Below are 20,526 nucleotides of genomic sequence, written 5' to 3'. Positions count from 1 at the left end.
CGGCATGAGGGAGAGGACTATAGGTTGGATTCACTTGACAAGCAGAGTAGAATAGAATGCGTAATCTCTGCTGTCTGGTGTTCCTCTCATGGGTCGTAGCACGGCATTCTGGGATGGTAGCCTGCTCACCAACAGACATTCACGAGTCACAGCGCATTTGGTTAATTAGCGTTACCTCACAAAATACCAGGGAGCCAGTCTCTTTGGTAGGAACTGGATTTATCGTGACTCGCTCACTTGGAAGATCAAGCTTTTATAAACCCTTTGGAAAAAGTGGCACATCAAGGTATTCATCCGCTTTGCTTTCCAAGTTTTATTTCCTTGGTTTTGAGCTGTGAACAAGACCTACATTCAGCTGACTTAATATCAACATGTGGATCTCTGACATTTGGTTTCAGTGTAAAATGGGTGTGAAATGCGTCTATGCTGACTAACACATGGCGAGCTGCTCAGTAGCGTGCGATAGGGCTGGAGCTAACCTGCCCGCTGTTCTCCTCTCTCAGTCTTCAGGTGGCTCTCTGGTTTCTCTGTTGCTGCAGATTTGGAGGAAAAAGGGAGTGCTGGCGAAGAACAGAATAATGTTCATGATGGGGATGAGGAGGATGATGATGATGATGCAGATGCTGTTTTAGATACTAACCCCGTGGAAGCTTCTGGCCTGTCCTTTGCTGAAGGGGATGATCTTACTAACCCAGACAGGGACTGTGTGTTTCCTGGTAAATGACTCGTCACATGCTTGCTGCATGAGCTGGCTGCCTCTCCTGTGTCATGTGACCTGCCCCATGTGATCACTTCACCATCCTTTCCCCTTCCAATAAGCACATGTCCTACAGCTGTCGCATGATGTTTTGGCTTCCCATCTTCCATTTTTTCTCATCTGAAAGGGCCTGGCGAGGGGAGGGGGGCGTGTGTATCTGTCTGGGGAGGGTGTTGCCTGTTTCCTTGTCTCTTCCTAGCATGTAGAAGCCCTTATTACACTGACTTCTGTTTCATTTGTTTTATTGATTTAATTTAATGTCTTTGCCAGACCTAATTCATATCTACAGATCTTTTTGCATTGAGAAACGTGCAAGGATGAAATATTTTCCTATATTTTATGTACAATATGTGCAAGTTGTCTGTTTTTTGTTTTGTTTGGAATCTCTCTATTTTTACTTTGTTTTTTGTTTTTAAATAACCTCCCCCCCCCCCCCCCCCCCGAATTGCCAGTAGGGTGTCAGATCCCACTGACTGGCATGGCTGGTCAGGTCCCTGTCAATCCTTATTCTCCTTCCCGACATTCCTCCATGAATAATCCACCATGTGTCCTGGTCCCTAACGAGTGTGGTTACTATTCCTGCTATCTTTTAGACTTAGGTTTTTTCTTAACTATGATGACTTGGTCACATGGTCGCTGCTGTTGGATGCCCCCAGACCACTTATTCGGACTGTAACCATCTTTAATTTCTGATAAATGGCTCTTGTTCGGGATTCCTAGTCCCCTGATCCGCGTGGTTTCCATTCCATCGCTCCCATGGTGCCGTGCTGTGTCGCTGGACATCTCTATGCAATTCCCTAGTGGACGTTTCTCTCTGCTCCCCATCTCCAGGTGCGCAGAATAGCAAGCACATAGACCTAAAGCTGAAGAGGCTTCTGGACGTGCGGTTGCAGACCGCGAACTCAACCCCCCCTGCGAGCACCACCCCCGAGCCATGGGGCCTGGGAGAGGGACCTGATTCCGATGGCCTCCAGGTAACCATTCTCTCTTCTGCGTCTTTACAGTTAAAATGGACTTTGCCGATCACAGGGGGAGCAAGAACATAGAGCACAGACGAACCATACAAGACGAACCATACAAGACGAACCATACAAGACGAACCATACAAGACGAACCATACAAGACGAACCATACAAGACGAACCATACAAGACGAACCATACAAGACGAACCATACAAGACGAACCATACAAGACGAACCATACAAGACGAACCATACAAGACGAACCATACATATAGAGCAACATGGGCGACACACAGTGCAAACAAGTAAATGTGGTGCAAATAAATTTAAAGTACACAGAACAGGAATGGAAAAACCTGAAAAACAATTTTGGGACATTAAGAATATTGGGATGTTTGGTAAAACTGGCCTCACACCAAGCAGCTTATGTGTCAACATGTGTCTAGACAGGAGAGTAACGGTGTGATGGGTGTAGTTGCCTGTTCTGAAATCGGCAAACTTCAAAAGGCTGCAGCAAACCCGGCCCGTACCTCATTAGTGTGGGCTCCAACCTGTTCTACGTCGTCTGAGGATGGTTAGCACAGCAGTCAGGGACATGCCTTTCGTAAGGGGCTTCAGAGTCCTTTGACATCCTGATCCCTGTCTTGCGGCCCAGGCACTGGATGTAGGTGCACCAGACCACTGGGTCTACTGGAGGATCCTTGTAAAGATGGTTTATGAACAAATGAGGCTCTCGCCCTAAAAGCTGAGTGTGGGGGAAAGTGCTTGTGTAGGCTTGTCAGGCTCTGCGTTGGTGCGTCTTTAACGAACTGATTTAAATAAATATCTCCTCTGCCTGATTTAGGTTCATGTTGGTCTTTTGTTTGTTTGTTTGTTTGTTTGTTTGTTTGTTGGTTTGTCTGTTGTTGTTTTTTTTAATACACTTCTACATATTTCTGCTTCATTCCTGCTTCCTGTTCTGCTAACAGGAGGAAAGCGGGCTTTAGGCCGTACGCTTGCTTTCGCAAATGAAGCCTTCACGGGAGGAGGATAAAGCCTTCTGGCCAATCGTGAGGGCAGAGCATCCCAGAGCTCCTTGAGGCGGCGGGGGGGGGCATGGGAAGCTCATTAGCGATTGTCTGTATGCGGCGGAAGGCCACTGCCTCGGTGTCGCTTGATAACCGCCTGCGACGTTCAGCGGGCTGCGCCATTAGTCACGCATCCCGGGGGCCCGGCCTGTCTCGCTCCGGCGACACCGCCCAGAAAGAGGGGCAACAATGGCGGTGATAATCATGATAATGGATGAAGGGGCTGGGGGGACGCGGGGCCGGCCTTATCGCGATGGGGATGGGGGAGCCGTATCAGCGGGTTCCAGGGCCGGCCGGGGTCGCCACGGGGCAGCTGGACTGGCTAGTGGGGTATTACTGGGGCACGTCCTCTGGGATGGGAGGGGCTACTTCTGGCGGCCTACTGCTACCTTTTGAATTTGGTTTATCTATCTTTGAATGCTGACATAAGGAGGCTGGGGGGGATCCTCCCTTGGGCTGGGGTGGGGGTGCGTAAGCTGCTGTATTGAGAGCTTTTATGCCTACATACCCCGCCCCAAAAGAAAAAAAAAAAAAAACTCGTAACCAGCTGCCCCCATCCAAGCTGAAGGCCATTCGGTGTCACACATGTAAAATGACGTCGGAAAGCCGTCATTTTTCTGGTGGGGTTGAGGGGGTGCCTGTTTGGCTGAGATTGCCCCCCCATGCCCACCCTGACTGGGGCAGATGACTAGAAGCACCTACTGCAGAACCTCTTATCACACCCCAGATGCTATTATTTAACCTCTGGGTTTTTTTTTTTGTATTTTAAAGAATAACGTGGACGAGCTGCGGGCAGAACGTCTGCGCAGGGCTGCGGAGCGACTGCGCAACCCGGTGGTGTTCAACAAGGAGTCGGCGGTCAGGAAGACGCAGCTGAAGTCCTTCAGCCAGTTTGTGGAGAGCAGGCCAGGTGAGCCCAGCATCCCCCCCCCCCCACATCCCACCTGGATGGTGCTACCACGTCGTCGCCATGGTTCACGCCCCCCTACTCCCAGTCCAGCAGTTCTGTCCAGCTGCGTGCTGATGCGCAGAGAATTCCTCCTTTTATTTCCATCGCCGCCGCCCCACCGCTCTGGCCCTCCCTCCTCATTAGCCCCCATTGACTGTCCGTATCTCGGGGTTAGTCGGGGGGGGGGGGGGTCTGATTAGGGAGGAGTGGCAGTATCAGCAGCACGGCATCTTGCTTCAGCGTCCTGTCTGTCCCACACATGGTTATGTCTTCTTCTCTCCCCCCCCCCCCCCCCACCCCCCCAGAGGTGAAGAAGCAGAAATCGGTGCCTGAGGACTTGAAGAGGCCCAGCGAGGAGAGGGGCCCCACAATGGACTTGGAGCGCAGGCCCACCGAAGACGAAGTAGTCCGTCCCCATCACGTTAGCTTCCCGCTAGCTTCCCGTTAGCTTCCCGCTAGCTTCCCGCTAGCTTCCTATTAGCTGTGTCCCTCCTGCACTCTCTGGGGTTTGACATTCTAATCTTTAGCATCCGGGGGCCGTGAATTAGCCTGCGCTGCTCTGATAATCAGATAGTCAGTCAGATTTCAGAAAAAGGTGTGGGCCAAGGGGGGGTACCTTTTGTTTCTAATAGAGAATTTCTGTAGCGTGCCACTCATATTTCCTCTTTAGATATTCCTATCAGGGGCTCTTTCCATTCCTCTGTAAACCCCCCCCCCCAACACACACGCTCTCTCTCACACATCCTTCTCTGCTCTCCCCGCAAAGAAATTTTCTGTATTGATGTGGCAGGATGATTTTAATTATTACAATAGCAGATACCAGGAAGCTGCCTTCAGGGTGGGGGGGGGTCACAGGAGAGCGGCTCAAAGTCCCTCAGTCAGCCTGTTTTGTTGGCCTGGGTTAATGGGTGTTCAAACCTTTCCATTATCCAGATCAACCGTGAATTACCAGCGGAGCCATGTTTGCATTAATATAATATATATGGTAATTTCTCCACTTAATTAACGGGGAGGTTCTGCTTGGCAGGGGAAATGGGCTGATCATGTGTAAAATTGATTCGCGAGGGTAGGCGCCCAATGGGCCGCGGGGAGGCGGCCGCGTTTGACGGGCGGCTCGGGCAGCCAGTCCGCTGCCGCTCTGACTTGGGTTAGGGGCGGGACCAAAAAGTCATTTTTTTCTTCTCATTTTAAAAGGGTTGCACGTGTCAGCAAAAAGATGTTATGCTATGTTTTTTTGCGTGACGTATTTGCAAGTGAATTTGTGTAACGCTGCCTTGCAGGAAGGCTTCCTGGGGATTATTAATTGACACCTGAACATGGGAGATGAGTATTTGCAGATAAAATGGTTGCTGAAAAGTTTGGGGGGGGGGGGGAATGAGTGATATGCAGTCAGGTGAGACCGGTGTCCCTGCCCTGTTCGCTTCTACTCTGCACTTTTATTTAAGCCAGATATGGGCACAGGCTGTCTGTGGGACCAAGAAAAATATTTGAAAAGTTAGAAACTTTTGGAAGGAGCCTGACCTCCTTATCACGGAGCCACCAGGACCCTCGACAGGAGAGGGGATCTGAGGATGAATGGATGGATGAATGGATGGATGAATGGATGGGTGGATGGATTTGTAACCAGCTCTTCCAGTCCCAGTCTTGTATCTAGTAGTTAGATATTTAAGATATTTAATTGGAAGCGATTGTCCACTTAAACTAACATTGATGGTGATGACAGTCCCCTCATCCACCTCTCTCTGGTCCTCCTTGCAGAAGGCCTTCAAAGACACCAGCCAGTACGTCGTGGGCGAGCTGACGGCCCTGGAGAGCGAGCAGAAGCAGATCGACACGCGGGCGTCGCGGGTGGAGAAGAGGCTGCGGTACCTCATGGACACAGGTGGGAGGCGCTGTTCCCGCCCTTCACTGGTATTCTCAGATGGGTCAGGGGGGCCGGGGTGGGACACAGGAACCAGTACGCACGTCCACACACACAACACATCGCTGGGGTGTCCGCTGGTTTGGTAAGAGGGCAAATCTGGGGGAACGAAATCACCAATAAAGGTGCAAATGGGGGAAACCTTAGGGCGGATCCACAGCGTTAGTAGTTTTTTCAGCAGCCCTCTGCTCCATCTCTCCCGCAGGGCTGAGCTGCTTTGTGCTGGTCTGCATGGCTCGCTGTGATTCTTTAGATGCATTTATAGGTTCTGCACTCTAGAAGTTCCTGTTCCAATGAGTCTGACATACTGCGTGGGCACTGTTGCGATAGCTGGACGGTGCTGACTCATTGGTTTATGACTGTAGTTCCTAAGTCAGACCCACCTGGATCTAAGCAGATCTGTCTGAGACCCTTTGATTCCTGCCTGTTTTTTTGTGCACCAGTGCTTCTATTTTGGTGCCCCACACGGCCCCAACCCCCACCTCCCCCCTCCAGCTTAAACGCGAAAGAGAATTCTGCACCTCTTTTTTTTTTTTTTTTTCCTGTTTTGTTTATTATTTTGTGTCCCTGGGTGCTTTCAAAGTAATTGGGGTGGTTAATTTATTTACACAGAGCAGTTCACAGCACATTAAATAATAGAGATACTGTAAATGAACAAGAATTGTCAAGTGTGTTCTGATATCAGTCATATTACAGCAGGGATTGCATATAAAACGCCATTTCTATGCGGCCATTGTTTATGGTAATTAAGTACACAGATTTATTCCTTGGTCGCCTTCCAAGCCTATGGCAACTGCTATTGTTGTCCTTTATTAATATGTAATCAGTAAATAGTTTAATTTTCTAATCTGCAGTTTGAGAATTCACTTTCGGGCCGCCCTTAATTACTGCGGTGCCTTAATAATGCTTATGGTGGTGGGAAACCAACCGCGGGGGGCCGGGTGGGAGGAGGGGGACTCACATTATGGACAAGGTATGTCTCCCCCAGAGGGACTCTCTCTGCGTACCTCTGAATGAGAACACTGAGTATTAGCCTTCCAGCGAGCACATATAGGCAGGAAAGTGCACTACTCGTTCCATCATTTAATGTGACCTCATTAGCAGTGTTGGAAGTTGTCTTGGCTAATGCTTGCTGTATTACGGTGATCACGCTTTACTTTTTATGTGTTAATTCACTTCATTTGAAGGGATTTGCCCGGTAAAGGTGGCTAAGCTTCTCTGACATGGCTTCTCCAGACCTCTGAAGACCCCTGAAGGGACAGGGCCCACCCAGATGCTGTCAGTCTCACCTTCTCTTAGTTTCACATGCACTTGTCTGAATCTCCCAACGCCGACTCTTCCTGGGTGTCTTGTTACGGACGGACGCACAGCAGCAGTGCATGCGGTTTAGGGTCCCCAGGTCTATGGTGGTGGTGGCTACCAGAGCGCTGTGCTGTCGCCCCTCTGCCCGATTGCTGTGTGGGAGGCGGAACAGCTTATTCTGAGCTTTAAAAACAGCACTTGATACTGATCAGGTTTTACAGCAGTCTAATCTTCAGTTTGCCTTTGATTCAACAACGTAAATTTGCATGCAGCGGGTGGGGAGGGGGAGCATTAAATGTACACTCTGTGCAGCCTGTTGAGCAGTTTCTTGAAGTGCAGCACCCCCCCCCCCTTTCCCATGATTCTTTTTGGTTCGCTGAGATCATTACACAGCAAGCCGTGTTTTAGCATGCAGTTATATTAGCATGTTCTGTCTCTCATCTCGGTCTCCATGCGGTTGCAAGTCCAGCCTCTGTGTAGCTAATCCAGCATCTGTTTCATCGGCGCGGAACCGAGCGAAAACCTAAGCTGCGCACGTGAGGGGCATGTGGAGTAGGCCCCTAGACCCCGTCGGCCTCCGCCCCCCCACCCCAGCAAACAAACAGCTACCACCGGCCCGATATTCTGGGACAAGTTCTTTCTGAAACGTATTGCTAAAGAAGCTTATCATTAATTATTGTAACTTTGGGAAGATTACATCCCGGCCGGTCAGCAAGCAGAAGCCCACTCTTGTTAACCTCCAGTGTGCAAGCTTATATACAGAAGAATGGCGTCCTTCCAACTTTAATGGGATAACCAGTATAATCTTCCACAAGTAGATGAAGAAATGGTGTTTGGGGCTTAATACCCTTCTGAGTCCCGAGCCACGGCCTTCAATAACACATAGCTCTTTTCTTCTCCCCCCTCCCATTTACCCGACTCAAGTTTGGATCCTTGTCTACTTTGACCATCCCCCCCCCCCCACACACACACACACACACCCAACCACCACCACCTCAGTCCTTCAAACTAAAGAATGTTGGTCTGCCACTGACTCCATTAAAATCCCTCCCGCCGTTGGCAGAAGCAATGGCAGAAGGCTGAAGTCGGAGATCTAGTTCCTCAGCGGCAGGTCACTTCCGCTCAACGTGGCGGCTTAGGAAGGAGATGCCCTGTCCTGGGGACACTGCAGGCTAACATGGCGGCTTAGGAAGGGGATGCCCTGTCCTGGGGACACTGCAGGCTAACATGGCGGCTTAGGAAGGGGATGCCCTGTCCTGGGGACACTGCAGGCTAACGTGGCGGCTTAGGAAGGGGATGCCCTGTCCTGGGGACACTGCAGGCTAACGTGGCGGCTTAGGAAGGGGATGCCCTGTCCTGGGGACACTGCAGGCTAACGTGGCGGCTTAGGAAGGGGATGCCCTGTCCTGGGGACACTGCAGGCTAACGTGGCGGCTTAGGAAGGGGATGCCCTGTCCTGGGGACACTGCAGGCTAACGTAATTGTAATTTTATTTTTCTGCATTTTTTCCCCCAAATTTTCACCATTGTGTGATATACGTTCAATTTATCAAGGGGAGGGGTGATGAGCATGTTAAATGAAGCACAATCTGGTTGGATGTTTGGGAAGTAAGATTAGTTAACTTAAATATCTGCACCACCCAGCATCCCACCCAACCCCCCTCCCACCCCTCATCCCTGCCAGATGTGCCGAGGTTTCTTTTCGACTCTGTCAACCATTCAGACATTCTTTAACAGTTGGATGAAAGGGGATTTTTGGGAAGATTAGGTGCGAGAGACCCTTCAGGCATTGTCTGAAACTCTTAAGATAAAATGCATCGTTTGGGCAGAGTGTGGTAGTGGGGGGATGGGGGGGCGACTGGAGGCGGGGGTGTGCCTGTTGTGGTGCGAGATAGAGGCCAGTCTGATACACGTGAAATTTTGGTTTTTCTGAAAGTGTGATTGGATGAGAACCAGAAGGCACTCTTATTGGCGATTGCATGCTTTTTTTTTGTTGAAATATCCCCCCTTGTTTTAAAGCATATTTTCCTCATCCTCCTATCTGTCACTCGACACGAACAGCGCCATAGCCCCCGGCCGTTGCTCACCGTGGCCAATGAGTGCGCTCGTAACAATCTCTCTGCCAAACCGGGCCAATTATAATTCACCTTTCTCCTGGTGGAAGGTTTCTTCAGTGGCTTTGCAAAGATGGCCGCTTCCTCAACCTAACTAGCATTCACACACTGCAGAGAATACACTTAGGAGAGTGTCAAGGCGAGACTTTGCATAATTGATCATTATTTAGTTTGTCAGATTGTTTCCTGGTGATATAATTGAATTTTAGCTATGCAGTCAATTAATAGTCCCTTTCAGATGGTAACGAATTCAAACACGCTTGATGGTTTAGTGTAACGACTTGGGGGTGGGTAAGCCGTGGCCACATTCACTTGCAAAATGGGCCATCAGGCTGCTTTACTAGCTGTTCATTACCCTTTGTATCGATCCGTTTAGGCGACAGATACCAATCAGCAGGGTTGTTTGGGCCGGGCTGCTCGGTCAGATTAACTTCCGCACCAGCGAATGATTTCCATGAAAGCGACTGTGTTTCAAAGGAACCAAGCAACTGATTTGCAGCAGGGCACCAGAGCTAAATCTAAGAGTTACTGAACGTTGAAGGGTCGAGGCAGGATGAAATACCCACTTTCAGAAAAGATGATGTATAACCAAACAGGCCTGGAAGACACTTACATTGGAATGGGGAAGGGGGATCATTGTCGGCCAGTTTAAAATTTGTCCCATAGATGCATCGGCAGAGGCTAACCATGTTAGCATGGACGCAACCGCGTCAGATTAGTTAATTAGGCAAATGCTATGCTAATGGTGTCGGCCTTTCTTAAGATGCGTGCAATATGATACCACTCAGACTTGTTGTGACACATGGCATGGGGAGTCCACAGCATGGTGCTAATGGAGAACTGGATGGGAAGAGGAGCCAATTATTAAGGAGCGTGGGGGACTGTCATCAAGCTTTGGCACCTTGGTTACTGTCATCTTGTGTTTTTGTTGCACCCCCCCCCAACAATTCTCTGTTTATCTTTCTGCTTCTGATCACTTGGTGGCAGCAGCTCTTGGTGTCAGTCTACCTCACTGGGCATTAGCAGAGACGTGTGTCTGGGACCCTGCCGTCCGCGCGATGGCTAGCGTGACCATAAAGAGGCACAAGGCAGAGCGACGCCGATATGCACTGACATATTCTGTGTGTAGGAAGCAAATGTCAGTATGGAGCAAAGCAAAATCCCAGGCATTTTGGGCAAATGCATTTTTAGGTCCCAAGAAAAGACAATTCTGGGGAAAAAGAAGATGTATGGTTATCCCGGTAATGGGGAACCTTATGTACCTTGGGAACAGGTGGCACGTTTCCTGCAGACATGGTGGGATATGAACTGAAGCGTTTGGCCCCTCATACCCACTTAGGATAGACAGTAGGGGTATCTGGCCGTAAGGACGGCAGCTGTCATGGAGCCATCGAGAGGCACCATCCCTTGGTGACCTGTAGGGCAGCAGCTCGCCTCAGCTTCCCGATCTCGCGCCGTGTGACCAGCGTCCAGCCTTCTGCTCTCCTCATTCATGGGGACCTTTTCAGAGTGTACGCACACACGGATTGTTCCCACGCTCAGGCTACACACAAAGAAGTGGGTGAGATTGAGGCTAGTCGGGGGGGAGCTTTTACATTGCCTGTAGGGGCCCCCGACGCCCTCTTTTTCTGGCAGCGAGAAAGGTCCTGGACGGGCGTCTGTGAGCCTCTGGTCCACAGGCCAGGAAGCTGTGCTCTTGGGCAGCGCTGCATGTGAACCAGGGGCCCGGCTGCCAGTGGCCTGTCCCTACTGGCCGTGTGGAGAGGTACCGAGGACGTCCGCTCACCATCTGCAGATCCATTAACGCTGGAATGGGGCTCGCGGGAACAAAAACCAAAAAAAATGGCAACAAATAAATGAAAGTTTGCCTAAATCCGTCAGATAATGGACGCTGTGTTAAGAGTGACCACGGGGCCGAGGTAAACGGGGGATTACTGCTTGGTTTGGCATCACTTACTTTTTGCTGGGTGGCCCAGCTTCTCAAAGAGTGTGTGTGTGTGTGTGTGTCACTTAGCATTTTGAGGAACAGGAGGGCTTAATTCCATCAAAGCTGGAGAAATCAGTCATTAATTTATTCGAATACCCCCCCTCCCCCCCCCCCCCCCACACACACACACACCATCCTTTCGTTTTCTATACTGTTGGTCATTTCAGAAACATCTGGTCCCAAGTACTTTTGTTGGGTGTTCGGGGGGGGGGAGTACTGATGGCAGGCAGCCCCTGATACCGATCGTCAAACTTGACAGAGGGAGCTGGTGTGTTTCTTGTCGGGCGGGGCAGGGTGGGAAATAATCCCAGTATATTTAAAGGGGGGGGGGGGGGAGCTAAGAGAACTTCACTGACAAATGAAGCGAGCCTCCCAGTTCCCGTTTTGGTAGGTCCATTTGCAGCATGTGGCGTAACGGGCGCTTGCAACACACAGATAAAGGCTCTTTGCGCAAGTCAACCAGGCGCGTTCCAATTCTAATTAGAGAAGAATAATTAAAAAAATGTAAAAAAAAAAAAAGGCAGCAAAAAATGACAGTGGAAGCAACTACCGGAAAAGTCCTGAATTTTAGTGCTCAAGAAGGCAGAGCCCTTTAGTAGATGAAAAGGGGGGGTAGCATAAATCTCACTGCCCTCCCGCCCCAATGGTTAACCCCACACGGAGAAATGCAGATTATGGGGGGGGGGTTAGTGGGCGGTGGCTTCAGCTCATGGGGAAATGAGCTATTGACATTCCTCAGGGTCATCTTCCAAGAGAGCCGGCCAACTCGCAGGGATTTAGCAGATAAAGTCTGCCAGCAGGACCACGAGCCGGTTCTCCGCGGCCCGGAAAGGTCCAGGCGTAATCTAGGTCCATAACAAGGATACTGTTTGCTATATCTCTGTCCCGTTTTGAAAACTGCTTCCTCAGAAATGTTGTCGCATGGCTGATACATATTCTTCTGTGGCCCCTTTGTGATATTAAAAGAATCAAGAGCTGTATCATTAAGTGGTGAAGTTGGTCTGAAGTGAAACGAATTTTGCAAAAAACTGGAATAGCGTATGTTATTACTGGTTATCGTATCTGTGAGAATGGGGTGGAGAAAAGATGATAATTACAGGTGTTCAGGGGGGGCGGTAATGAACTAACTGAAAAATTCGTTCCATGCGGCCTCTGAATAGACCACGACACGGACGTTGCTTTTTCATGCCTTTTTCTTTCTTATTTTTAAATAAGATATTTTCCCATAATTCCCCCACGCAGCCCGGGGTAGCGGGTGCCACGCTGTGCTACAAGCCCGCAGGAGAGACAAAAGCACAATGAAACGGAGCCCTCAGCACCGGCGGCTTTCACAGGGCCCGTCGGAGGAAAGCCGCTATAGACCTCGGCCCACTCCAGGCCGGCCCAAATGCTAATGAGCAGCGCTCTGATCTCTCCAGCACCTCGCCCGCTTCCTGCGTCTTCAAGGACCACATGGCGCTCGCAAAATAAGGACAACTAAATGAGAATTTCCAGCGCTTTTTGTGTCGGGGTGCCTCGGATCCTTTGTCAGGGGCGCTCATTAAATATTCTCCTGAGTTTAAGGTGGAGGGGGGGGGGGGAATAATTAAAAGAATGCAACAGGAGGATTTTCCAAAAAAGGGGGGGGGGGGGGGGGGGGTGGTTTAAAAATGATCGGCCGGATGCCTGACCGATGACTAAAATACATGCAGGTCCTTCTGTGGAACGTCACAGCAGAAACGTAAATGATTTCAAACGAAGAGAGACAACAACAAAAAAAAATTCGAAGACGGGATGAGTTTCTCGGAGCAGTATGATATCGCTGACACCTCATGCCGCCCTCTTGAAAGGTCCCAAACAGGAGAAAAAGATAAAAGGTGGTGGGGGTGGCTGATTCCTGCTGGCTGTTTAGACCTCTCCAATAGCACTGTTCTGTATAAAAGGCACCGGGAAGTACCGCGCATTAGTGCTGGAGATCACTGGTTAATAGGGTGATGTCTTTTAGCCTTTGTCACGAGATTATTAACTGGGATAGGTTTCTGTTCTCGTCAAGGTTGGCACTTGGAGAGCCTGTTGAGCACAAGTACTGAAATACGGTTCCTCCGCTTTGTCTGTCCCTGTATGGTTAGAAGCCTTTTAATGAAACACCTTTCAGGACTCTACCAGGTGATCTGCCTCGGCGCCCCCCTCCCTTCCCCTCCCCCCGACTGCCTGTCGTGCTATATTAATTACTTGAAGTGCCCTGCTTTCTCGAAAGGTCCTTGATTCCACCTCCGTGTTGATCAGCGCCAAAGCTAACTGAAAAGTGTGGTTGAGTGGGGAGGGGGGGTTGTGTGTGGGGCGGCGGGGGGGGGATGATGATGGTAATGGTAACAATAATCATTATGGCAGGAGAAGGTAAATAAGTCTTCACTTGTTCAGCAGTCGGCTTCTCCTGACCCTTTCGTTTGTCTTCAGTTGACGTTGGACATTTTGGAAACAGTTTGACGCGCAGTAATGTAAAGCTTTTGAGAAGTTAGACTTTACGGTCAGCTTAAATGCATTCGTTGGACACCTGACAACAGGGAATTTTCTGGATGATTGTATGGATGCGAGAGTCAGAAATAACATTTGTGACTCCCTGTCCTCGTCAATTAACAACCTGCACTTTTGTTTTATGGAGGGGTCTGTATTTTTCCAGTTCCCTCCCTGTAACATTTCTCTGGTGTCACCCCCCCCTGCCCCTTCAATACATCTTGTGACGTTAGAGGATCCAGAGTCACATGGGACATCAATACACCAAATCCAATGCAAACAATGTCAAGAGCATGTTTTACAATTCAGCATCACTGCATCAGTGTGGAAAAACTTCGTTTAAAAATCTAAAAGTTAAATGTATAAAATTCTATAATAAAATAATGTACATTATAAAAAAACAAATCCGGTTGAAGCGTGTGGCTGTTGTGTGAAGGGTTTCAGGACGCCGTGTCTGATGGATGCTGGCTTTGCAGATTTTATTTTATTGCTGCTCTTAATGGTTATAAGTATTGACGTGTCCTCCTCTCAGTCGGGTAGGTCGTAATTATCAGGGACAGGGCTGAATTCCAGCAGCGAGGTGCCGCAGAGGTTAACCAGGGTGACTTTACCCAGGAGAGCACACTTTCTGGCCACTTTGCGGCGAGCTGCGGGTCTGTCTAGGCACAACGGCAGCTGTTTCACCAGGGATTAAGAACCGCGACAAAAGCTAAGCGACTCCTAGCGAATGGACGGGGGCCCCTGGCGGCCCTTTGAGTCCCCGCTAACGAGACGGCGCAGAGCCACTTAAAGCAGTTAAACCAGTCCTTTGTGCTGGCCGCATTCGCCTTCAGCGACGGTCCTGCATCTCACTCCGCTCTTCCTGCATATTCAGAATAGAGAAGCGACACGTCTTCTAATGAGCTCTTCCTTAATCATCCTAAACAATACCGATCACCTTCAGCGGCGGCACAGATTGAGTGGCTCCTCTCAAAATAATCTGATATAAGAGCAGCAACTCGGCCAACAAGGAGGTGAAACCCCGATGGACAAATTGGATTACAGCGCCTTTGGATTAAACAGAAACTGGCTGGATGAGAATGCTGAAAGCTTGCTATTATAACAGTGTTCCGTTTTCCTTGTGACTTTTTCCTTCCCTCCCCACCTCCCCCCCCAGTATATATACAAAAAAACTAGGGTCTCAACTGGGCTTATTAAAAGTGCTGTTAGCTTGTAATGCTTGCATTCTTAGTGACATTTGGGGAAATTTACCCCAAATAAGCAGGATATGAGGTGCATTTGTTAGGGCGCAGCTAACAGACTGGGGGGGTGGGGCAAATCCTTTTTTTTAACATCTGCCTGTGGAAGCCCTACCCACCTCCTTGCTGTGCAGTTTGTGGGGCTCTCTGTTGTAATCCATGACCAGATCCTAAATCACCACCCACCCCCCCCCCCTGGTTTTTCACCTGCCAGTGTTGACACCTTTTTAACATTCTAGCTTTACCCCTCCCGCCCGGGCTGGAACGCGTCCCGCTCTGTGCTGTAATGTGGTCCACCCTTTGGCCTCGGGGGAGGGAGAGGATGCGACTGTCACTCTTCACGCTTGTCCTCGGTGACACCACCTGAGCACCAGCGCATTGATCCTGGCTTTCAGGAGCGAGCGACGTCTGTCTTCGCTGGCGGCGTCTCTGCCGCGGAGCACGCCCTCTGGGGGTCGTTCCCGGTTGTTCAGGCAACGCCCTGGGGGTAATGTCATTCTCTCACCTTTCTTGGAAGAGTCACAAGGGCGGGGGAATTGGTGAGCCCTCCCCCTGCACGGGTTCAGCAGTTGTTTTTCTGGGAGGGGGACGAGTCTGTCCCGTCCTCTGTTCCGTTTTGTTATAAGTTACAGACTGAATCTTCAGGGAGTTCCCTGACCAGTGTTCTTTGTGCTATAGAACCCCCCGAGCACTACCCCTCTCTTAGGGCTCCCGGCCAGGCCAGCTACTCAGTGGCTTGCAGTTTATTAATCGGACCCCGTTATTTACTTTCTGCATAAACGCAATCGGTAGACAGCACTAGCCGCGCTCCGAGCGTGACAGACAGCACTAGCCGCACTCCGAGCCTGGCCCCACATCAGGGTCCTGCATACTCTACGGTTACTCGCGTGGGTATTTGTACTTGTCGTGTTTTAACAATGGGCATATAAGTGCCTCAGGTTAAAGGCTGCAGCCAAGCCGAACGAAACAAAATGGATGGGGGGGGGATGCAATGATAAAGAGTGATGCAGGAGTTCCCGAAACATAATGCGCCCTCCGGCCTCTGCTTCCAGGGAACAACAGGGAAGAGGAGGAGTCCATGATGCAGGAGTGGTTCACGCTGGTGAACAAGAAGAACGCTCTGATCCGGAGACAGAACCAGCTCTCCCTGCTGTGAGTTCACACGGTCACGTCCTCGCCTGAGCGGCCCTTGTGATGTCTGCTAAAAAATGACACGGCATTTAAAATAATTTCCCCGTTCGAGCTGCGGGGCATTGCAGAGGCAGGTCAGGCTGAATGCACGCTCAAGGGTACAATCGGAGTTCCCCAAACGGGACTCTCATGCACTTTATTCTGGTGTCATATTTTAATTACTGTGACTTTATTAATGTACTAGGTTTAATGTTGGTCTGTAAGACACAGGAAAAAAAATCTTTTGAAAAAAATCTGAACTAAAGCATTTGAAATTCCCCAGCAAATTACAGACTGATGTGTATTTAATCACATTACGTTATTGGATTGGGATTTTAAAGGGGTCATTTAATGAAAGCGTGATTTAAAAAAAAAAAATGTCAGTTTTTGCCTTTGCCAGGCTATTACAGCAGAGGGAGTCTGCCGACATCATAGCCTGCAAACAGGTGGCATGACTGCAAATCAGTTGACGCTCTCGCTTTTTCTTCAGTGGTGTTTTTTTGGCTGGTCCAGAAGGCAGTTTGTGTATCGCTTATTTGCAGTAGATTAATGTGGATCTGGGAGGGCAGTGGTGAGGGCTTAAGTCACTGTTTATTAAAGGTTCCATTAAGTGCCTAATGATTTAGTCATTAACATATTGATGCGCTTCCATCACCCACCCAGGGAAAAGGAGCATGATCTGGAGAGACGCTTCGAGCTGCTCAACCGGGAGCTGAGAGCCATGCTGGCCATTGAAGGTGAGACGAGGGCGGGGGAGGTGTGGGGCGGAGCAAGAGGAGGGGGTGGGGCATGGAGAGGGCAAGGTGGGTGAGGACTGAGTGAAGAGATGGGGAAATTGAGGTCGGCATGGTGGAGTTTAGAGTGTTTCAGGGTCTGAACAAGGGGTGGGGTAACTGGAGAGAGGGTGGGGTAGGTGGTTCAAACTGGTGATTATGCTACCTGCCTACATGCATGATTGGTGGCAAACGCATCTCGAGGGGCAAGGGGATTCAAACCTGGAGCTGCATGCCCGTACAGTGTAGCGTGGTGGCATTAGCATGGGCGCCATGGTGAAATGGATAATCTGTGGGGCACGCCTTCACTTCCCGCTCGCAGGAAACGCCAAACGACCCCCCCCCCCCCTTTATCATAAATGTCTCCCCGTGCCTCGCCGTGACGATGGCTCACCGAGGGGGAGAGCCCATTGTGTCCTATCGGAGGTGTCCTCTCCTCTCTAATCCTTTCACCTGCGTCCCCCCTTCTTTGCAGAAAAATGAACCTTTCGCAATCAATGCAAATTGATTTTGCAATTCGATGCGACCCCCAGCCCCTTTCGGCTGCCCATGGTAATTTCTTTCTGTGCCTGATAAGCTACCTGCTCCATAATAAATCAATTGTAATTAGTTTGAGGGGGACCTGACTGGGGGCTGAAGCTGGGCTTTTTTGCTGAACTGCTTACTTTTTTCCTTTCCTTGTCCTTTTTTTTTTTTTTTTTTTCTTCCCCCCCCCCCCCCACCTTCTTCCTGACCTCATCTCTGTCCTCACCAACATGCCGGTCGAGTCCCTGGGCCACATTCACCTTGGCACATTAGCACTCGTTAACCCTCAGTAAGGCCTGTCCGGAACTGGTGCTGGGGCCTTTCAGTAGGACCTGACCTCTGACCCCAGGCCTACTTGGTCTTTCCTGAGTTTTTTTTTTTTTTTCCTTCGCTTCAATAAGTGTCCTGAAGCTTTTAATTATGAGTGTTTTTAATATAAGAAAAAATTAGAAATTTATATTTGAAATATTTAACATGTGTGCATATATTTGATGGAGAGAATGAGAGCCCCCAGAGGGAGGTCACAGGCCTCTCTGGGCACCTGTATGGATACCTCTCCTGGTCCTCAGAGATCACTTCTCTGCACTGGCTTATCTGGGCCTCTTGGGGAACCGCTGTACAGACAGGTAATTGCAGAACTGCTGTCGGCCAATGGCACGCAAGCATAGCTGGCCACAACCCACAAGTGTGACTGACTCATACCCTCTCCACTCACGCAAAGGTGCACAATCGTGTACACATTGCCTCAGACTTGTGCATGTCCTGTAACCCACTTGGAGAATTGGGGGGGGGGGGGCAATTGTCAGATATAAGCCGCAGCAGGCTGTCTCCCCCTGCAAGCTCCTGTCAGCAAAAGGGGGGTAACTAGCAGGCAAACACGGCCATGCGTGTGAGTATCGCAGCTGACGCACTAATAGACGAATGTGTAAACAGACACCGTTTCGGCCGCTGCCCTGAGATCCACCCAATTATCCCCGGGAGGAAGAACATCCTGTCAATGTTACTGCCAGTTTGCTGCATTGTTTGTCCCTGTTAGTGGAGAAACATCAAAAGGCCTTACGGGATGCCATGGGGGTGCGGCAGGCGGGCAGGGGGGGGGGGGGGGTTTCTTCGAGTTAAATTGTAAAGGGGCTGGATTAATTATAAGCAAGGGGGCTGGGGTGGGATTTCGTGTGTCATATGGACCCATGTCAAACACTCTTTCTTATGGAGTGACACTTGTGGTTTTTTTTTTTTTGTCCCTATACCTGTGCTTGACGCGTCCATGACGGTGCCGACTGACCTTGGCTAGAGCTCCGCACATGACCCTTCTTTCCTCTTGTGTGTGGTTTTGCTGGGGGTCTTGTGCAGTTTCACCCAGGGTGACGCACACAAACACTAGCCCTACGGGCTCGAGGCGCCCGTGACGTCTCTGGCCCCATCGTTGCCGGGAAGATCAAACTCGCCGTTCGAACATTTCCCACAATCCCCTTTGAATCCCCCACAGGCTGCACGCGTAGCTCGTGGCAGGACACCCCCAGCATCTCGGCCACCACTGCACGTTGTTGCTTCCTCTCTCAAGTACACGCTGAACTCGGCACCCTCATACCCTGTTCCGGATGAAAGCATCTGCTAATTTAATACATGTAAAAGGCTTTCCATTGTCTAGCAGAACCCAGTTAAGCTGGTACAGTTAGACTGACAGATTGGTTGTGTGGCAGCTGAGCTCAATGCTGTCGCCGTGACGCCCTGCGATCTCTTCTGGATGGTTTGCTATCACACCTAGCTCCTCCTGCCCTCTGGCCCGCCAAGTACGGCTCCTCGTCGATCGCTGTTGGCTTTACTTTCTCAGTTATACAGCTGGATCCTCCCACCCCCCCCCCCCAGATCTCTCTCTAGCCACCAATCCCTGCATTCAGGGCTCTTTCACAGACCCAAGGAGCTACTTTGCTGCCCTCGCTAAACAAAGAGTTTCCCCTTTCACCTGCAGTCAGAATGTCTGATATTTTTAAAGGGATTTTTCACCATAGGAGAAAATCTCACGCAACAATGTCATACATTTACATACAACTATTTAACCAATTCTGAAAAAAATTGAATTGAAAGTGTTGACAGCACTAGTGTGTGTGCGCGTGTGTGTGCGCGTGTGTGTGCGCGCATCTTTTGCTGTGATCACGCCAGTACCGGGCCAGAACTAGAGAAGCAGCTTGGTCCCCTCAAGCAGGCGAGTGGTTTGTGCTCTTGAATAAATTTTGTGGGGGGGGTGGGAGGGGTACTGGGGGCGGGAGGGGGGGTCATGGGGATTTGAACTAGCATTCTTGTGTGGCTTCTGAAGACTCACATGGTTACCATTGGCGTGCATTGTTAGGGTTATCTGAATGGGCACGGACCATGTGAGTGGTTAACGTGATTGCCCTGGGCAATGGGGAAAGGGATCTGAAGGGATTCCGCATACTCTTTGCACTTTTTTTCCCCCTTAATCTCTGCCTCTTTTTTTTTTTTTGGCAGGAGTAGAGAGAGAGGGGGAGGTGCTGGCAGGAATGGGGGGGGGTATTTCCGTGAGTGGTTGCAGCCCCCCCCCCCCTCCCCCCTTCCCCGTCCTCATTTGTTCTGCCATGTCGCTCATCATTCCTCCTCATTGTTTACCTTCTTAATGAGGGGGGCGGGGCCAGCAGGGCAGTGATTGACAGTGGCTTGCTTTCTGTGTATGCCAAACTAGGCAGGAACTTTGGCTTTTTGGCTGGGGATACGTACAGAGAAGAAAGAATGACGACATTAGGGCATTGGAAGGCAGGTGGGAGCTCCTGAAATATTTTTATCGCAACTTGCTTAGATGTAGGGTGATTATTGGAGGCTTGTACCCTGTTCCTCAGCAGACCCTTAAGCCACCTATAAGCTTGTAGTTCACTGGGGGTTGTCGCTTGCAAAAGTCTCAAGCGCAATCAAGCTAAGTGTGCAAAAAGCACAATTAGACTGAGTATATATGCCATATCACCTACCCACCCCCCCTATCCCAAAATTGACAGCGTACAAGTTATTTTTCTCACTGTCCAAGTCCTCCACATCGCCACAGCTCACAAGAAACAAGTGTCCTTCACGCCTCTCGAACCTTCGAAAGAGTCCGTTAGTTGTTTGTCATCCTAAGACACCGAGGAATTTAATTTGCTGCACAGGGCTGTGATTGTGATGTGGAGGGACCAAATATTGGAACTGTGTTCATTTCACTCTGTGCCTGACTTCAAAGGCAGAAGTCTAAATGAGAGAAGAAGGTGACCTTTCAGGGCAAACA

General features: G+C 50.0%; 1 protein-coding gene across 8 annotated transcripts in view; it reads left to right on the top strand.

Moving 5' to 3' along the window:
• Positions 1-20,526, top strand: part of ehbp1 (EH domain binding protein 1) — a 74,473-nt gene that overhangs the window by 51,801 nt on the left and 2,146 nt on the right. For 2 of the 8 annotated variants that reach the window (XM_072709526.1, XM_023840671.2), the window contains 7 exons: positions 540-716; positions 1,589-1,731; positions 3,559-3,697; positions 4,042-4,139; positions 5,495-5,618; positions 15,843-15,942; positions 16,624-16,697. In XM_072709526.1, the coding sequence (XP_072565627.1) occupies positions 540-716; positions 1,589-1,731; positions 3,559-3,697; positions 4,042-4,139; positions 5,495-5,618; positions 15,843-15,942; positions 16,624-16,697 (855 nt within the window). Of the gene's footprint in view, positions 1-539; positions 717-1,588; positions 1,732-3,558; positions 3,698-4,041; positions 4,158-5,494; positions 5,619-15,842; positions 15,943-16,623; positions 16,698-20,526 lie in introns of all 8 variants that reach the window. The other 6 variants (XM_072709525.1, XM_023840662.2, XM_023840681.2 and 3 more) reach the window with 3 other exon arrangements.

Source organism: Paramormyrops kingsleyae, chromosome 3, assembly GCF_048594095.1.
Source record: "Paramormyrops kingsleyae isolate MSU_618 chromosome 3, PKINGS_0.4, whole genome shotgun sequence".
In the NCBI taxonomy this organism is placed as follows: Eukaryota; Metazoa; Chordata; class Actinopteri; order Osteoglossiformes; family Mormyridae; genus Paramormyrops; species Paramormyrops kingsleyae.
This window is presented reverse-complemented; position numbering and strand designations above follow the sequence as displayed.